This window comes from Mus caroli, unplaced genomic scaffold, assembly GCF_978045245.1.
Source record: "Mus caroli unplaced genomic scaffold, Mus_caroli_1 scaffold_18, whole genome shotgun sequence".
Lineage (NCBI taxonomy): Eukaryota > Metazoa > Chordata > Mammalia > Rodentia > Muridae > Mus > Mus caroli.
In genome coordinates, this window is record NW_028227273.1 from 49,304,643 (window position 1) to 49,324,404 (window position 19,762).

Below are 19,762 nucleotides of genomic sequence, written 5' to 3' on the forward strand. Positions count from 1 at the left end.
GGACAGCCAGGGCTACACAGAGAAACCCTGTCTCGAAAAACCAAAAAAAAAAAAAAAAAAAGATGGCTGGCTTTATAGCTGGGTTACGGAGCATGCATATAGGGGAACTACCGTGAGGGTGGCAATGGTGGAGACACGTTCCATTGGCTGTGAGTGATGGCAGGCTGTCCTCACTGAGCCAATGAAGGTCATCTGGGGGGTGCTCTGAGGAACCTGTTTTTGGAATGTGGACCAACATATTAGACCATATTACAACACAGTAGACCAATAGGAAGTCATAACAAGATAGCCATAACATCCATTTTGGAACAAAGGTAGGGTTGCAAAACTTGACTATAAACAACTTTTTGAAACAAAGGCATGACTGCCATTCTTGAAACAGGCAGTCCAGTACCATTAGCAGTTATAGTTACAGGTGGGGCTCGGCCCAGTTCTTGAAAAACAGGCTTAATCATAAAAGAAAGGAACGTAGCTTGTCTTTACTGTAAGCTGGCTTTTAAGCCTAAGATGGAGGCAGGCTTGTTCTTCACATGATGGGAAGCCCTGTGGAAAATTACCCAACCCCATTCTAGGAGCTGAGGTCAAGATGCCCTAGCTAACTTAGCTTAGCTTCTGTTAAACTGCCTGTGTGTGCAAACCTCCCTGCAGCTGCTGGCTTCTGTTAAACTGCCTGCTTGTGCAAACCTCCCTGCAGCTTCTGGCTTCTGTTAAACTGCCTGCTTGTGCAAACCTCCCTGCAGCTGCTGGCTTCTGTTAAACTGCCTGCTTGTGCAAACCTCCCTGCTGAGCAAGACACCAGGACGTGAATTTTGCCTTTAAAAAACATACACCCCAAAACCTTATACTCAAGACTCAATACTTGGGGCTACAGTTGGGTCCTCAATACCAGAGTACAGTCCTAGCTAGCTGAATTAAAGACTCTCATTTGGCTATAGACTGTGGTGTTCTCTGGTGGGCTTCCTGTAACAGCAGGAGGGTGGGGGAGTTAATTGCATTACTTCTGAGTCTGAGAACAGAGAGGACAGGAGGGGGCCTCGAAGCTTCAAGCCTCACCCCCCTCAGTGACCCAGTTCCTCCAGTAGGGGCTATATCTTCTGAATGTTCCACAACGTTCCCAAACAGCATTTCTACTTGGACGCCAACTGTTCTAACGCCTGTGCTTACTCAGGGCATGGCAATGGGTGTGGACATGGGGTGGAGGCAGATATGCTGACAGTTTGTATGGCTTCCTCCAGGGGCTAGCCTCCCACCTCTCAGAATGCCTGCTGAGCAGGGGTAGTGGACAACCTGGGGTTGTGAGCCCCGCCACAGGCTCGAGCGAGTGGTGTTGGCTCTGCTCATATTCTGCCTCATAATTCAGGGGCCAGGCACATGGAAGGTTTTTTTTTTTTTTTTTTTTTTTTTCTGTTTTCTTTTTTCCCCCTGGAGTCAGCATCTTGGTACCCGTGTCACCATGGTAACTTTCAAAGGGCTGGCTGGTTTGAAAGCCCCAATAACAGTTGTTTATGTTTTCTTTTATATTTATTTATTTTATATGAGTACACTGTAGCTGTCTTCAGATACACCAGAAGAGGGTATCAGATCCTGTTACTGATGGTTGTGAGCCACCATGTGGTTGCTGGGAATTGAACTCAGGACCTCTGGAAGAGCAGTCAGTGTTCTTAACCGCTGAGCCATCTCTCCAGCCCTATACTTTCTTTTTTCTTTTTTGGGAAATGGATAAAGTTTTGCAGTGTTTAATCCCAGGAAGAGTCTGCCCCCTGCTTTCCGATCTCTCTCTCTCTCTCTCTCTCTCTCTCTCTCTCTCTGATGTTTTTCGAGGCAGGGTTTCTCCATGTAGCCCTGGCTGTCCTGGAACTTACTCTGTAGACCAGGCTGGCCTTGAACTCAGAAATCTGCCTGCCTCTGTCTCCTGAGTGCTGGGACTAAAGGCGTGCGCCACCACCGCCACTGGACTGGATGTTCTCTTTAACACTGTGGGTCACTTCAGCACATCTGTCACCCCAGGACTTGGGAAGCAGAGGCAGGAGGAACTTCTGCCTAAGTCTGAGATTAGCTTGCATTACACAGTCCCAGAGTCAAAACAAACTAAAACCAAGAACAATCATAAAACACTGTGGATTATGTAATGCTTCTGCTGCAATCTGGAGGGTCAAGTACCAATTCCAGGCACAGAAAACGTCTCCTCCACTTCCTGTTAATATGTGATGTCGACTCTCGTCCTGCTTGAATCCAGCTTCGTGATCCCCCGTGATCTCTGCCCTTTCTAGCTTGCCCAGAGACAAACCTTCCTTTACATCTATTTTAAGGACATTTCCCCCAGTCACAGGTTTAGATGTTGTCTTTGTTGCCTATGGCTGGTTTCTCATATCCAGCAAGTCCCTTCTGGCCCCATCTCCTCTTACCAATGTTTCTACCCGGCTTTTATCAGATTAATCTCCCTAGAGCTCTGAGGTCTAGTCTTAGGGTTTCTATTGCTGAGACGAGACACCGTGAGCAGGCAACTCTTATAAAGGAAAACTTTTAATTGGGGCTGGCTTACAGTTCAGAGGTTTAGTCCATTATCATCAAGGAGGGAAACATGGCCGCATGCAGGCAGGCAGGGTGCTGGAGAAGGAGCTGAGAGTTCTACATCTTGATCTGCAGGCAGTAGAAGGAGACTACTGTCTACAGACAGCTAGGAGAAGGTAATGAGGTGACAAACGTAGCCCTCACTGCAGAGAGTGCTCATGTGAAGGCCTGGGACTGTGGGCTTGTAATGAGGACCGAGGCTCACTATGAAAACGGTCTGTCTTCTCAAGTCAGAAGATAAACACCCGCCTGGCTCTTGTATGTCGGTATGGGGAATTGAACTCAGGTTCTTATGCTTAGGGGACAGGCGCTTTACTTCCTGAGCCATCTCACCGTAGGCTCCCAAGTCTGTTTTTTACTTCACCTTTGAGTCTTCCCTGAGCACTATTCTTGGAACACAGAAGGTCTCTCTAATTATGGATCCTGACCTAAGCTGACAGTAGGCCCCACTGTAGATCTGGGGCTGGCTGGCAGCGTTAGCTGGATCTGGAGTAACTTATAAGTTCTTACCCCACTGCAGGTTCAGCAGACTGTGTCATTCAGCACTGATTTCTCAGAGACTCCCAGGAGGCCTCAGCCTTCAGGTTGCGATAGAGGACAGGGCGTCGTCTTCCCCATGCCTGGGTTCACACTGCCCTCTGGTGGACACCGATGGTATAGACAGGCCCAACGATGAATGGCAGTGGGTGTCCTTTTTCTGACATTGAGGAGGGAAGGCTTGCTTTCCTGGAGGGGTTTTGGTAGAGCTGCTAGGCCTCCAAGCCCCCAATTTACCTTGCAGCTCTTTGGCGTTAACAAGCACACGACCTTTTTACCAATGTATGACACTCCTCAGATAATGCCTGGCTCAACTTTCTTTTCCCAGCGAGCTTTGCTAAGACCCATGAGGGAAGAGGGAGAGTTTCTTATCCTCAGACACCTAATTCTTACTTCTGCCCCAGCTTCTCTCAAAAAGGGGGTGGGGTAGCAGGGGGTGTGGGAAAACAGAGAACACCATCAGTCTTGTGTTTCGTCTGTCTGTCTGTCCCTGTAGTCTCCCCCTCCAGCCCTGTTCTGTGACTGCCAGGGTCTCAGCTCTGCATGTGGTCCACAGCTCCTGCTTCTCTACCTCACATGGAACCAAACTCCAGGCCACTGAACTGAGGAAAGCTGGGTCCCGTAGAATAGAGGTCAGGGATGCAGGCTCAAGTCCAGTCTCTCTGTTTCTGATCAGATGGCAGGAGCTCCATAGGAATCACTGAACAACGAGGCCAAGATCTTCCAGTCCTGGCAAACTGAGCCGAGTGGCCAAGCCCAGAGGTCTAGAGTTCTAAAGCCTTTAGAAGCCAGAGACTCACGGCTCTTGAGTTGGAGGCTTAACTTTAACATCAGTGGCTCTGACTGCAGTGGTGGCAGCCCAGAGCAAGCAGCAGCAGATGGCTTGCTCCTTTTAGGGTTACAGTTCTTGTACAGGCCTCAGGTACTAGGACCCTTCTGCATGCAGCAACCAGTGCCATGGGCATTGTTTAGGATGTTGTTATCTTAGCTCTTCACGGTGGGTTCTGTTACAGTTCTCTGGAAACTTGGCCCCTATGGCTTGGCAGCTCTCAGGAACTCTTGGGTTTTCTTTCTTGGTCTGTTGCTATAATCTCCAGTGCTGTTTGCGCCGCCGTTGCAATCTTTCTGTTACTAGCTGAGTCTACTCTACTAAGGGAGTTAGGCAAGAAGGCCTGGGAAGCTGGTTCAGTCTGTAAAGAGTGTGGAAGCCTGGGTTTGATCTTCAGAACCCATCTTTAAAAGCTAGGAGAAATGTACCTTCAATCCCAGCACTAGGGCGGCAGAGATAAATGGCTTCCTGGGGTCTGCTGACTAGATAGGTAAACATTCAGTAAGAGACCCTCTATCAAAAAATAGGGCGGAGAGTGATTGAAGAAAATGTTTGCCTTTGAACACTGTCCCCACATGTATGCGCACACACACACATGCACACATACACATATGCACGCGCACACACAGAGTATGAAAAGATCATTTTCTATTGGCCCTACCAACCACTCCAATCCCAAGGCGGTGCACAGAAGCATGTCTTGTACCTACTCTATACAAAGGGAGCTTCGTGAATTCTGCTTATAGAGCCAGGGGTGCCTGCACCAATCACAGCAGACTCTCATGCAAATGAAGGACTATGTTTGCTCTAGTTGCAGGCTTTCTGCTGGGCTTCCAGGAAAGTGTTCCTCTTCCGATCAGGGGCAAGATCCTTTAGAGTTTCCTAGAGCTTTTGATGACAATGAGTGCCATGCAAGCGGCTGGAAGCAGTCATAGGTGGGGTTGCGCGTCCAAGAGCCAGAGAGCTGCGGCAGCAAGCAGCTGTGGTTGTTGGGTTGGTGTGTAACTTCCTCAGAGTGTTCCAGTGCCTGTCACCAGCATAAGGGCAGTCCCCTGGTTGTTTGGATGCCAGTCCTATCAGGGCAGTCAGGGTGCCTGGGAAAGATGTAACACCTGACAACTGGGGAGTCATGCCACTTAATCTCAGCACTCAGGACACAGAGGCAGGAACAGGCAAATCTGTGAGGTTGAGGCCAGTGTGGTCTACATAGAGAGTTTCAGGCTAGCTGCAGCTACACAAGAGAGACCCTGACTCAATAAAATAAAAGTCAAGCCACTCTGGCCCCAATGTCTTAGCTTTTTATAAAGGAAAAAAAATCACATTAAGAGGGATGCTTACAACAGGATTTATCATTATATAAAGGCACTTCAGCTGCAATTAACAGCACTTTAACAATGCTTTGCTCCTGCCCAGAGAGAGATGGGGTCTTCTAAGCTGTCAGTGCCTTTGACCTTGTTGCAGTCCCTGATAGGAATGCTACTATTTTACAATTGAAATTAATCCCGTGAAACTGACAATATTCAGCTGTTTGATCCCACCAGTGGCCATTCTGACATTACCACCTTCTCCTTTTCTTTCCTCCTGAGGCAGTTTCTGTGTATAGTTCTGGCTGTCCTAGAACTCGCTCTGTAGATCAGGCTGGCCTTAAACTCACAGAGACCCACCTGCCTTTGCCTCCGGAGTGCTGGGATTAAAAGTGTGTGCCACCACTGTCCAGCTCTGGCTTCTTTTTATAACCCCAGTGGCCATCTCCTATTGGATGACTCCTCAGTTAGGGCGTGGCCTGGAGAGGATCTCTTCCATCTAAGCAATATTTGACTAGCTCGGTTTCAAGATTTCTATACTCCTTCTGTTGTTTCTTTTGCAATCAATGCAATTACTAACAACAGAACCATTCTGTGGAGAGGGTTCAGTGGGTAACGTGCTTTCTGCACAAGCCGAGGACCTGAGTTCAAACCCCAGGACCTACTCAAAGCCATATGGCACATCTATAAGCTGGTGGGACAGAGATAGGTAGTTCCCGGGGACTCCTTGCTGTAACAGTGAACTCCGGGGTCAGCAAGAACCTTATTTCAGAAATGTAAGGCAGAGAGCAATGGAGGAAGACACCTGACATATCCAAATGCATGGGCAAGCGTGTCCCCGATACATGTGCACGCACATGCATACAGCACACAAGTAAATATGAGTAATTAAACTAATTTTTCTCTCTCTCTCTCTCTCTCTCTCTCTCTCTCTCCTTCTCCTCCTTTTTTTTCCTTCTTTTTTGTTTTTTCGAGACAGGGTTTCTCTGTGTAGCCCTGGCTGTCCTGGAACTCACTCTGTAAACCAGGCTGGCCTCAAACTCAGAAATCTGCCTGCCTCTGCCTCCCGAGTGCTGGGATTAAAGGCGTGAGCCACCACTGCCCAGCCCCAAAACCAGGTCTCAATATAAATTTAGAGACTAAGCTTGGGATGGGGGGGGGGGGGAGGGGGCGTGTCTATGTGAGATTTATTAGGGAAAGGGTTAGAAAGATAAATTTCAGTCTATACCATGGAGAGGAAGATAGCTTTGTGAGGGTGGAACTTGGGAGTGAATCCAATTTTTTGGATGACCTTGAACGAGCCTTTGTTCAAAGTCAGTTTTCTATTTTGAAAAACGCAGCTGGCTGTTGAGGCAAGACAGCATCCAGCAGGGCGCCTGGCCCAGAAAAGGGAGCGGTAAGTGATGGGTGAATCCTGTCTAATCAGGATGCCAATTCTACACCGACATCTGCAAGCTCTGTAGAGGGTGCACCGCTCACGGCCACCCGAGGTGACAGAAGTAGCAGTGACAGTTGTTGGAAAAGAGCCACAGACTAAAACAAAATCCTGAGGTTCTGCAGCTCTGAGGTCTGAGACCTCCATCCTCAACCCAGGCTGGAGCGCCGGGTGCAGGAAGATAGGAGCGTCAAGAGTAGCGCGCCAGCTCGCGGGAAGTGGCGCGTTGTCCTGGCAACCCTGGACCGAGCCTTGCAGGCGGTGGTAGGCGCCCTTGCTTTCGCTTTGCATCCTGGTATTCGGCAGTTCCGCTGCCAGTTGGTGCGTTGATCTGGGCCACATCCTCCATGGAGTCTTCCAAGGGTAGATGAAGGGCTTTCCCCAGGGAAGTAGGGTGGGACTCAGACGTGGAAAAGAGACCCAAGGACGGGGCGGGGCGAGTACTTTCCGGAGCCCTGAGTCAGGAGGAGGAGGAGTGGGCTTGACATCCAAACCCATGAACACCGCTAGGAAGTCCAGTGAGATTTAGGTTTTTCCCTTGCGCTGCCTCTTGAATTTCAATGACTTATGGGGTCTCTTGGTTTTGAATGATAGCCTTTCTAACAAGCACCTTCTGTGTCCGGTTGCTTTTCACCGTGTGCACTGGTGAGCCCATGAATACTGGATATGGCAATCCCGTCCACAACTTCCCTCTGTCTCAAGAGCGGCCTGTATTAGAGAGTGGCAGAAGGTTTCAGAGAAAAGCGACTTGGGCATGACTAAGGTGGAAAAGAAATACAATTAATTGAGTTCTGAGAAATCAAAAGGTTGGATGGGCGTATAAGCTTATGGAGAGAAAAGGTTATTGGACTCATAGCTTTATAGTTTTGTTTTTTTGTTTTTTGTTTTGGTTTTTGTTTTTGTTTGTTTGTTTGTTTGTTTGTTTGTTTTTTTAAGACTAAGCACTGCTACCTCGTATGTAGCCCAGAGTAGCCCGGAATTCTCCATCTTTTGCTTCACAGGCCCCAGTCATTCCAGGTGTGGCTCATGGTCAGGGTCCTGTTGCTTTGGCCCTCTGGTGGCATATCATAGTGGCAGTCATGTGTCAGATCAAAGTATCTCCCTCTTAGTCAAGAAATATTGACGAGTAAAAGGGAGGGTTGTGGTCCCACTCTTTCACTCAGAGGCACCCCAATGACCCAAGATTTCTTATTTTTTTAAATTGTCTTTATTTATGTATGTTTTGCCTGCCTGTTTGTATGTATGTGTACTGAGTTTGCGCCTGGTGCCTGCAGAAGTTAGAAGAGGGCGTTGGCTTCCCTGGAACTGGAGTTAAGGATGGCTGTGAACCACCACGTGGTGCTGGGGATAGAAGTCCCGCCCCCCTGCAAGAGCATCAAGGGTTCTAACTCTCTCCACCTTCATGCCCTCTGACTTTTAAAACAGTCCCATCATCCCAACAGTATGACAGACTGGGAGCTAAATCTTTAAAACATGGGTTTTTGGAGAGCATTGCAGATCCAAGCTAAGGCAGATAGGGGCTTCGCACAATGAGCTCATGTCTACATTCGAGATCTGATCAGTCAGAGACTTCTATCAGAAAGAGGAGCTAAGCTGGCGCTTGCACACCTGCAGTACTTGTGCAGGAGAGGCAGGCATGAGGATTGCAGTGTTCAAGGTCATTCTCATGGTATACAGCAACTTTGAGGCCAGTCTTGCCTGCGTGAGACCCAACAACAAGGCAAGGCAGAGATCTGACTGTGTTGTTGCTTGGAGCTTCTAACAGCAGGGAAGTATATTGTTCGCCTGCGTGAGACCCTGTCCCAACAATAAGGCAAGGCAGAGATCTGACTGTGTTGTTGCCTGGAGCTTCTAACAGCAGGGAAGTATATTGTAAACGAGTAAAGGGGGCCAGGGGTTTGAGCTGCCTGGTGCTTTGTTCAATAAGCACAGAGTCTGGGCTTTGTCCTAGAGTCTGTCCATATTCATGTTTTTTGCTTGCTCAGATATTAGTAGAAATGTGGCATTACTTATGAGATTGGGGCACTTCAGGTGGAACTGAGCACTCCAAGGCAGGTTTGTGCAGGCCTGTGCTCTTACTCCATAACTGGCTCTTAAGGAAGAGGAGAAAGAATGGAAGCATGTTTCTCTTGAGGGCACAGAGTCCAGACGATGGTACAGCTCCCCCAAGCCCTTCGGGGTGAATCCAGGCTCAGGCTGTCATGACTGCAGGTCAATAAGTAGCCAGTGTACTGCAAAAGGGGCTGCAGAAATCTCAGCCTTGTCCCCAGTCTCCTAGGTCCCAGGTCTTCTTATGTGATTCTCCTTAATAACAGATGTAGGAGGCGTTCCATCCTCGGCTATAAACTGGGCTGGAAGGAGCTGGAGGGCCTCAGCCCATTGACTGCCCATCCTGGCCAAGATAGCAAGGAGAAAGCGTGGGGATTCCAGCTGTCCTCAGCCGCCATTCCTTCCCCATCTCATGTGGTTCATTTTAACCTAAACCTGCCAAGTAGCTAAGGATGACCTTGTATTCTGGTCCTTCTGCCCCCACCTCCCAGGTGTGCGCCATCATGTCTGGACCCATGCATGGTGCATGCTCGGGCTTGAACCCCAGAGCCTCATGTATGTTAGGCAAGTGCTCCACCAACTGAGCTGCATTTCCAGTCCTGGGAACCTAGCTTTAAGCTTCAGAACATCCTGTTTCTCCAATCTGGTTTGGAGTAAGGAGGAAGCCACTCTAAGCTGGAGGGGTGGAGTGGGGAAATCCATGTTTTGTAATAGGGGATTCCTTTCAGGAGACATATTGAATGTTCAGTTTAACAGGGCGTCCAGGTCTTGGGGAACTGAGGGGCCTCACAAGCTAGCTCCTTGTCCAATGTGTGGGTATCTGCCTTTTTTCAGCAGGGAGAGCCCATTACTTTCCTTACTGCTGTTGGGTTGATTTATCTTTTAAAAATTCTTCTTTCCTTCTCCTTCTCCTTCTCCTTCTCCTTCTCCTTCTCCTTCTCCTTCTCCTTCTCCTTCTCCTTCTCCTTCTCCTTCTCCTCCTCCTCCTCCTCCTCCTCCTTCCTCTTCCTCTTCCTCTTCCTCTTCTTCTTCTTCTTCTTCTTCTTCTTCTTCTTCTTCTTCTTCTTCTTCTTCTTCTTTCACTTTACACCCCACTCATTAGCCCCCTCTCAATCATCCCTCCCACACTGCTTCTCCCATCCCCTCTCCCTTTCTCCTCTGAGCAGGTGGGGCCCCCCTGGTACCCCCTCACCCTGGAACAGCAAGTCTCTTTGAGGCTAGACACATTCTCTCCTACTGAGGCCAGACAAGGCAGCCCAGCTAGTGGAACATATCCCACAGACAGGCAAGAGCTTTTGGGATAGCCCCTACTCCACACGAAGACCAAGCTGCACATCTGCTACATATGTATGGGGAGGCCTAGGTTCAGCCCGTGTATGTTCTTTGGTTGTTGTTTCCGACTCTGAGAGCCCTGAGGGTCCAGGTAAGTTGACTCTGTTGGTCTTCCTGTGGAGTTCCTGTCCCCTTCTGGGGGCTGCGATCCTTCCTCCTGTTCTTTCATAAGAGTCCCCAAGCTCCATCCACTCTTTGGCTGTGGGAGTCAGCATCTGTCTGAGTCAGCTGCTGGGTGCAGCCTCTCAGAGGACAGCTATGCTAGACTTCTGACTGCAAGCATAGCAGTATCATTAATAGTGTCAGCGATTGGTGCTTGCCCATGGGATGGGTCTCAACTTGGGCTGGGGACTGACATGTTTTAATAGCCACTCACCCTTGATCTTTAGCTTGCTTGTCGAGCAGATAAAGCAGGAAGTGGGTAAATGAGAGTGATTTAAAACTAAAAAACACTCCATATTGAGTCAACATGGTTTGCTGCCTGCATTATTTTTCTCCCCACCAGAGAGAGGGTTTTGAGTTAGCCGAGGAGACAAGTATGAGAATGTACTGTTATGTAAGGCGTTGTTTCCACCCAAAGTAGTGCAAATCCTCTTGAGTATCACAGATGGCACCAAAGACACCTATTTCCTTCCAAATTCCATTTCCCTCGCGAATTCCTTTCTGATCTCTAGAACCTTCCATTGGTCTTAAAAAAGGTTTACTAAGAAATTAATATGGCGCCGGGCGTGGTGGCGCACACCTTTAATCTCAGCACTTGGGAGGCAGAGGCAGGCGGATTTCTGAGTTCGAGGCCAGCCTGGTCTACAGAGTGAGTTCCAGGACAGCCAGGACTATACAGAGAAACCCTGTCTCGAAAAACCAAAAAAAAAAAAGAAAGAAAGAAAGAAATTAATATGGCAAGGCAGTAGTGGTGCATGCCTTTAATGCCAGCACTTGGGTGGCAGAAGCAGGTGACTCTCTGACTTCAAGACCAGCATGGTCTAGAGAGCAAATTCCAGGAGAGCCAAGGCTACACAGTGAGACCCTGTCTTGAAAAACAAACAAAAAATTGAATGTTATGTGTATCCATACATGAGTGCAATCAGCCACGGAGGCCAGAAGAGGGCGCTGGATCCCTTGGAGCTGGAGTTACAGGTGGTTCTGAGCCTGCAGAAGAGGGTACTGGAAAATGAACTCAGGTCCTCTGCAAGAGCAGCAAGGGCTCTTTACAGCTGGGCTATTTCTCCAGCCCCCACTTGGCTTTTTACGTTATCGACATATTTTTTCATCCTACAGTGTTGTTGAGAGTCATAACTTACTTGGCATTTGTACAGTTTTCTGGAAAATTGTGTCCTTCTGGAGGCACATAGTCCTCCTCATCAGCCTTTGAGCTCAGCAGCAAAAGATGGCTGGAGCTGGGAGCTGGGAGCTGGGAGCTGGGAGCTGGGAGCTGGGAGCTTGGGAGGTGATTGGCTTCCCTAGAGCAAGGCCAACGCCAGTGTCAGAAGGCATTCTTCCTTTGCCTGGGCAGTGGGAGGCATCTTGAAGCCATGTTTAATGCCTCCAGCCCTCGTTTGAGGCAGGGGTATTCCTAGGGAGATCATGTACTCAGCTTGAGATGGGGACTGTGACATTTAGCTTAGAGATGGCTCTGGCCACCCTTGCATTGGATAAGCTTTCCCATCCCAGAAGCCTTGGGCCACTATTTTATTAGAGTCTTGCTACTGTAAAACTTACTAAGAAAGCTAGTAAATATGCTAAAATCTTAGATATAACTCAGTGTTCACGGGTCAGGGTGATGTAGTACTTTAAAAATCTCCCAGAATCCCAACACAGACAAAATACTTATGAAGGGGCAAGACCTTCTGATACTATCCATAGGGGTCAACTACTGTGTGTGTGTGTGTGTGTGTGTGAGATGTCCGCTGCACACATCTGGAGGTCAGAGAACAACTTTCAGAAGTTGATCCTTCTTCCAGGGTCTCTCTTGTTTCTTTGTACTCCAGATTAACCTGGCCTGTGAGCTCACAGACAATTCCCTTGTTTCCCCTGTCTCTATCTTCCATCTTACTGAATGGGTTCTACAATTACAAATGTACATGCCACTACATCTGGCTTTGAAATATATAACTGTAGAATTGTTGTGTGTTTGTGTATGCAGGCGCATGTTTCTCCATGTATATGTGGGTGGTGGATGACAAGTCTGTGGTCTCAGTTCTTTCCTTCCAAGCTTATACGAGCTCTGGGGACTGAGCTCAGGTCACTTAGGCTTAAGGGATAAGTGCTTATCCCCTCCTGAACCACCTTGCAGTTGCGTTTTTGAAGTTAGAGCTGGTATCACCAGCTCTCCAGGTATGGAGAGGAGTGCCATAGTCATGTCTTTGCTGTGTGAGCACTGAAGCATGCCAACTGCCTCCATGGCTTGGAGGAACATTCCGGAGACAGAGGAGAACATTATGTGTTTTTAGTGCACGGAGCTCTCTATTGGTAGAAAAAGCGGAGATCAGTGACTGGGCTGGAAAATGACTTAGTAGCCAGATTTTTGAACATAAATAAGGTGTAAGAATACCTTAACCGGGCTGGCGAGATGGCTCAGCGGTTAAGAGCATTGACTGTTCTTCCAAAGGTCTTGAGTTCGAATCCCAGCAACCACATGGTAGCTCACAACCACCCGTAATGAGATCTGATGCCCTCTTCTGGTTTGTCTGAAGACAGCTACAGTGTACTTAGATATAATAATAAATAAATCTTAAAAAAAAAAAAAGAATACCTTAGCCAATTGTTCGTCCCTCCCTCCCTTTCTCCCCCTCCCTTTTCCGTGTAGCCCTAGCTGTCCTGGAACTTGCTCTGTAGGGCAGGCTGGCCTCAAATTCACAAATATCCACTTGCCTCTGCTTCCAAGTATGGGATTAAAGGTGTGTGCCATCATCAAACTTTTAGTTTATTATTATTAAATTATTATTATTATTATTATTATTATTATTTTGAGACAGAGTTTCTCTGTGTAACCCTGGCCATCCTGGAATTCACTCTTGAGACCAGGCTGGCCTCAAACTCATAGAGATCCACCTGCCTCTGCTTCTGGAATGCTGGGATTAAAGGCCTGTGTCACCACCTCCCAGCCCCAATTATTGTCTGTATGTGCATGTGTCAGTATGATTAAAACCTACACCCAGGTCTAAAAGAATGCCTCAATGGGGATTAAAGTAAAAGTTCTGGGTCAAGCCGGGCGTGGTGGCGCACGCCTTTAATCCCAGCACTCGGGAGGCAGAGGCAGGCGGATTTCTGAGTTCGAGGCCAGCCTGGTCTACAAAGTGAGTTCCAGGACAGCCAGGGCTATACAGAGAAACCCTGTCTCGAAAAACCAAAAAAAAAAAAAAAAAAAAAAAAAGAAAAAAAGTTCTGCGTCATCTGGACTGGAGAGATGGCTCGGTGGTCAAGAGTGTTTGCTGCTCTTGAAGAGGACCTGAATTAGATTCCTACACTGGGTGACTCACAACCACTTCTGTCTAGTTCCGGGGGATCTGATGCCTTCTCTGGCCTTCTCAAGAACTGCACTCACATGGTGCACATGAAATAAAACAAAATAAAGAATCCCAGGTCAGGAAGCATCGTGTCGTCAACTGACAACCTTTGTTCTTTGTGGTGTATAAAACAATGTTGTTAAAATTGATAGTATCTTCTACTCGGTGAAATACAATATTTGCACTTAAGAATACAAGTTTCTAATTACTGTTTGGTCGAATCCCATAGGTTTGAGTGTTAATGTGATTTCCATCAATATTTCTTTTTGGTGAATTATTCAGCAGTGTGGTTTGAGCTCCTAAGTTTATGGTGAGATTTTGGCTTGGGACTGTCTTTTTTATTGATTTCTAATTGCATCGTGTTGGGTAGAGTCTGTATGCTTTTCTTTGGCTCTTTTGTGGCCGAGTAAAGATGGTTCATTCTCTGGATGCTGGAAACTGCCCTTCCCTCCTCACACCTCTGTCCTTTTCTCGTCCCTTTTGCTGGTTTTATCTCTGGTAACCACTTGGTTTCACTGTACCTATGGCTGCCCTGGGATCTGGCTCCCAAGGTTTTGGGAATCTGCCATGGTTACAGGTCTCCAGGTCTTGTGCCATACTCCAGAAAATCTGAAGGTGGAGTTGGGGATTTTGAAGACAGGATGCAGCTCAGCTGACCTTTGAAGTTTGTAACCACAAGCATACTCCTGTGAAGAGTGTGATGTGTGTGTCCCTCCCCTCCCCTCCCCTCCCTCTCCTCCTCTCCATTTCCCTTTCCTCTTCTTCTCTTTTTCTTCTCATCCCCTTTTTTTCCTTCCTCCCCGTTCCCTCCCCCATTCTTACTCCTCTCCTCCTCCTTCCTTAGTATCACTCTGCTGCCCAGGCTAATCTTGAAAACTCGGGGCTCTTTCTGCCTCAGCTTCCATCCAAGCAGAACTGTGGGCGTGTGATACCACATCTAGCAGACATGAAGAGTTAGGTGATGGGTAAACACTTGACCAGAGTGGAGAGATGGAATGAATGTAAGAGGTGTTAAAGACACTGTCTGCTCTGTAGTCCTGTTGACAGATAGTGGAGATTCATGGAGGAACAGTGTACAGTGAGGTCCTGTGCAGAGGAACCAGGGCAGAGCCTAAAGATAGACTCCACACTCTGAGAGGACTCTTGATGTGTGTAATTTTCTTACCACAATTACTTTGTGTCTAGTGAGCTTTTGTGCTCTGTGAAGTTATTCACAAAGAAATACAGTAAAGAAAAAAAAAAGTAATTGGAGGGGTGGAGAGGAGGCTCGGCCAGTTAGAGCACTTGCGGCTCCTGCAGAGACTGGAGTTTGGTTCCCAGCACTCACATAAGGTGGCTCAACCATCTGTAACTCTAGTTCCAGGGGATCTGTCGCCCTCTTCTGGCCTACATGAGCACTGCACACATGTAGTGCACACACAGGCATGCACACATACACATAATTTTAAAAAGCTTTTTAAAAAAGTAACTGAACAGACTAGAGAGATGGCTCCATGGTTAAGAGCACTGACTGCTCTTCCAGAGGTCCTGAGTTCAATTCCCAGCACCCACATGGTGGCTCACCACCATCTGTAATGGGATCCGATGCCCTCTTCTGGTGTGTCTGAATTCAGCTACGGTATACTCATATACATAAAATAAATACATCTTTTTTTTAAAAAAAGTAACTGAACAGGGCATACACTGTTATAAAATGATAAAGAACAGATCGACTTTTACAAAAATATAAATCATACTGAAAGACCCACAACGTGAGGACTCCCCACGTTCTGACTCAGGAGAGGCGACACCCCAAGTCACACACAAGAAACGATCTTGCTGCAAATTGCAAGAGGATTTTTAATCAAGAGCGCTCTCGGGCCCATGGTCATACACCACGCAGGGGTAGAGGACCATGGCGCCCCGAGTAGCTGAGTAAGGGGGTATTTAAAGGAAGAAACCACAACTCAAGGAGGTGGGGAGGGCGTTATTGGAAAATACCAAAAATACCAGTTAAGAGTCACAAGGAAGTATAAAGTCACAAGTGTCAGGTTATCTCTCAAGACAGTTTCTAAGAGCCCCTAACAATCTAAGAGCCCCTAAAGATAGCACATTTGCATTGCAGGTTCCAGCAATGGTCAGGGTGGGTCAGGGTGACTTTCTTTGAATGAACACTCTTTGAACCCAGGAAGCGGGTGGGTGGAGGAAGGAATGTCGCTATCAGTTTTATGACCAGCACCTGGAGGACTAAGCCACAAAAGCCACACTCCCAAGCCTGGGCCCAAAAGCCTCGAATTTTGTTTTTACTTTGCTATACTTTTTTAATACTTCTTCAATACAGCAAAATAAAAAAAAAAAAAAAAAACCAAACAACAGTTCATCTTTCCATGTGACAGTCTCAGACTTAAAGGACTCCTTTGTCATTAAGGGTGGCTGGGGGGCGGGGTCCTTTTTTTTTTCCCTTTTCTTCCTCCTTCTTTTGACACAATGGCTGACCTTGAACACTTTATGTAGCTGAGGATGACCTTGAACTTCTGATTTTCCTGTCCCTACCTCCCAGGTGCTGGTATCACTGGCAAGGGCCACCATGCCTTCTTTATGTAGTGCTGGGAATGGAACTCAGGGCTTCTTGCACACCAGGCGAGCGAGTTTCCAACTGACCTCCATCCCCAGCCCACAGACCTCCATCCCCAGCCCACAGACCTCCATCCCCAGCCCACAGACCTCCATCCCCAGCCCACAGACCTCCACCCCCAGCCCACAGACCTCCATCCCCAGCCCACAGACCTCCACCCCCAGCCCACAGACCTCCATCCCCAGCCTGCTGACCTCCATCCCCAGCCCGCTGACCTCCACCCCCAGCCCACAGACCTCCACCCCCAGCCCGCTGACCTCCATGCCCAGCCCACTGACCTAGATCCCCAGCCCGCTGACCTCCACCCCCGGCCCGCTGACCTCCACCCCCGGCCCACTGACCTCCACCCCCGGCCCGCTGACCTCCACCCCCGGCCCACTGACCTCCACGCCCAGCCCGCTGACCTCCATCCCCAGCCCGCTGACCTCCACCCCCCGCCCGCTGACCTCCATTCCCAGCCCACTGACCTCCACCCCCAGCCTGCTGACTTCCACCCCGGCCAGCTGACCTCTTTACATTTGTTCAAATACTGCTCAAGATTGGAGTCACGCCAGGCACTACTAGAGGTGCCACTGGAGGCAGAGTTATGTTTGCAAATGAGTAGCTTGGTTACGTTTGTGAATAATGGCTTGATAATGGGAGGTGGCCTGTGGACACTTCTGAAGGCACTTCTTCAGATCATGGCCACTGGCTGTGCTCATTTCATTCATTCTGACACGAGCAAACATGCTGGAGAGTTGTACCAAGGTGTCCACACAGTGTACGGTGACACCTAGGTGCTCTCCTCCACTCAGTTCAGAGCAGGTGAGCGGTGTGGAGGCTCAAGCAGCCTGGCCTAGTGGCTGGGAGTCCAGACTCTGGCCTCGCAAGGCTTGTTGTTAAACTTGGAGTTAGATGTTTCCTTTCTCTCTGAGCCCAGGCAAGTGTATATATAACCTGAATCTGTTTCCGCACTGCACTCAGTCTCTCTCTCTCTCTCTCTCTCTCTTTCTCTCTCTCACACACACACACACACACACAACTTATGAGAGCTGGATGGGATATTGGCTATTGTGTGTGAGAGGCTACTATGATCCCCAGGACACAGTAAATACTAAATGCTAGCAGTTGTATGAACGTACTTATTGAGTGTGTGAGTACAGGCATGCTTGCGCCATGGTGCCATGTAGAGATTAGAGGACAAACTCAGGGGTCAGCTCTTGCCACCTTGTGAGATATGGGGATCGAACTCAGACTGTCAGGCTTGGCTGCAAGCCCTTTACCCACTAAGCCATCTCACCAGATCCCTGTCTTCCCCGACTTTTGATTATGATATAGGAAATAAAACAGACTGTCAAGTGATAGCCCAGCAATATACTTAAGTGGTTGACATCTGTGTTGCAGATACCCAGCACGGTGATGCTCTAGAATCTAAAAGTTGCCTGGCTAACAGGACGTCCTCTCGTCAGAACAAAAGGATCAGCCTCTCGTCTTCTGATGGACCGGGTCCGAGAGTCACTGAGTCCCTAGGCCTTCCCAGGGTGTTGACTCCCTCTGAGTAAGTGTGTGTGTCATGGTTGGGGGGAGGAGACGACACTATTGGGTTGAACTGTGAGCCAGAAGCTGGTAGTGTGAGATCAGTGTGACCGGCGAGGCAAGAACATTAGAGCTAGGCTACACAGGTTCAAATCCCAAGTCTTTCACTAACAAACTGAGTGAATTCAGCAAATTGCATCACTTCTCTTAGACTCTGGTGTTTTGCTTTTAAATATTTATTTATTTATTTATTACCCCTCCCACCCCCTATGTGCTCATGCATATTGTTATGAATACATGGAGGTCAAAGGAGAACTTGAGAGAAACACACACACACAAAAGAAAAAGAAAGGAAAGTAAAGAGAGACTATTGTAAGAAATACAGTCACGGGTATGATTATCTTTCTGGGTACGGGCTCACAGACGGTACCTGGGCATCGAGGGAGAGAAGGGGAAGAAAGATCTGGCATTGTTTTGTCTGTTGACCCGGAAATTGACTTAATTAAAAACCTCCATGACTTTGCAACATTGGTTTATTTATTACTTGTTTCAGGAGTGTGCCTGGCAGAGCAGCATGCGAAGGTCAGAAGATAACTTTGGGGAGTCATTTTTCTCCTTCCTCAATCCCAGGAATTGAACTCAGGTCCTCAGGCTTGGCAGCAAGCGCCTTTACCTGATCTTGCCGTCCTGACACTGACATTGAATTTATAAATTACTTAGAAAACTGTGTTTATATTTTAGGTACTTTTCTCCATTTGTATTTCTGATAGCAGTAAAAACTTTTTCTAATTTTTTTGATATAATGAAAGTTTATTATAGAAAATTTAAAAAGTATAAAACCACTTTTACAGCAAACAAAAGTCACAATTTCATACTGCAGAGAATAAATGTTAATATTTTGATGTTAAGTTTTGTTTTTCTTTCTTTTTGCTATGAGGGGGGATCAAGCCCACAACATCATACCCAGGAGCCTCCACCTGGCGCTGATGTCTGTAATACATCCAGCCCGATAAAAGCCCTTTCTTATGCATAAACATACATTTTTATTTTATGGTTTTTTTTTTTTTTTTTTTTTTTTTTTTTTTTTTTTTTTTTTTTTTTTTGGTTTTTCGAGACAGGGTTTCTCTGTGTAGCCCTGGCTGTCCTGGCACTCACTCTGTAGACCAGGCTGACCTCGAACTCAGAAATCCTCCTGCCTCTGCCTCCCAAGTGCTGGGATTAAAGGCGTGCACCACCACGCCCAGCAAGACCTAATTTTAAATACTTCTTAAGTAGCTCAGGGTAGGACACTTGTCAGAATGCCAAGGGGCTGGGTCTTACTCAGTCCTGCATTATTAAAATGATGTAAGAAAAAAGATCAGGGGCTGGTGAGATGGCTCAGTGGGTAAGAGCACCGGACTGCTCTTCCGAAGGTCCAGAGTTCAAATCCCAGCAACCACATGGTGGCTCAGAACCATCCGTAACGAGATCTGGCGCCCTCTTCTGGAGTGTCTGAAGACAGCTACACTGTACTTACATATAATAAATAAATAAATCTTTAAAAAAAAAAAAAAAAAAAAAAGAAAAAAGATCAGAATTATAAAGAGGCATTCACATCCTCTTATGAAGACCAGGGGCCTTCCAGTTTCACCTCCCTCCCCTTCTTCAGGCTCAGGCAACACAGGAAGATGGGAGAAAGTAAGAGAAGTAAGCCAGCCTGGGAGGGAAACTGGCCCCTCACCTGCATGGACACTGGTTCAAGTCTCACACCAGCTGAGAGGCAAGAATTCCAGCACAATAAAGCTGGAGAGATGGCTCAGTGGCTAAAAAATAAAGCGCGAGCTGCCCTTCTAGAGGACCCGGGTTTTGTTCCCAGCACTCAAATGGAAGCCCACAGCTCACCAGGAGCCACCACAGCTCCAGTTCCAGGGGATTTTATGCCCTCTTCTGGCCTCCATGGGCACTGCATGGTACCCTTACAATGCAGGCAAACACACACACACACACACTCACACACACACACTCACACACTCAGATACACATATACACACACTCAGACACACTCACACACATGAAATAAATCTTTAGAAC

At 47.7% G+C, this 19,762-nt stretch overlaps 1 protein-coding gene across 2 annotated transcripts in view; it reads left to right on the plus strand.

Moving 5' to 3' along the window:
• The first annotated feature begins 6,957 nt into the window (after positions 1–6,957).
• Spats1 (spermatogenesis associated serine rich 1) overlaps positions 6,958–19,762 on the plus strand; it is a 30,117-nt gene continuing 17,312 nt past the window's right edge. The window contains exons 1-2 of one of the 2 annotated variants that reach the window (XM_085832541.1): positions 6,958–7,039; positions 17,561–17,714. In XM_085832541.1, coding sequence (XP_085688667.1) covers positions 7,024–7,039; positions 17,561–17,714 — 170 coding nt within the window. In that variant the 5' untranslated portion in view covers positions 6,958–7,023. The remainder of the gene's footprint in view (positions 7,040–17,560; positions 17,715–19,762) is intronic. The other variant, XM_085832540.1, reaches the window with a different exon arrangement.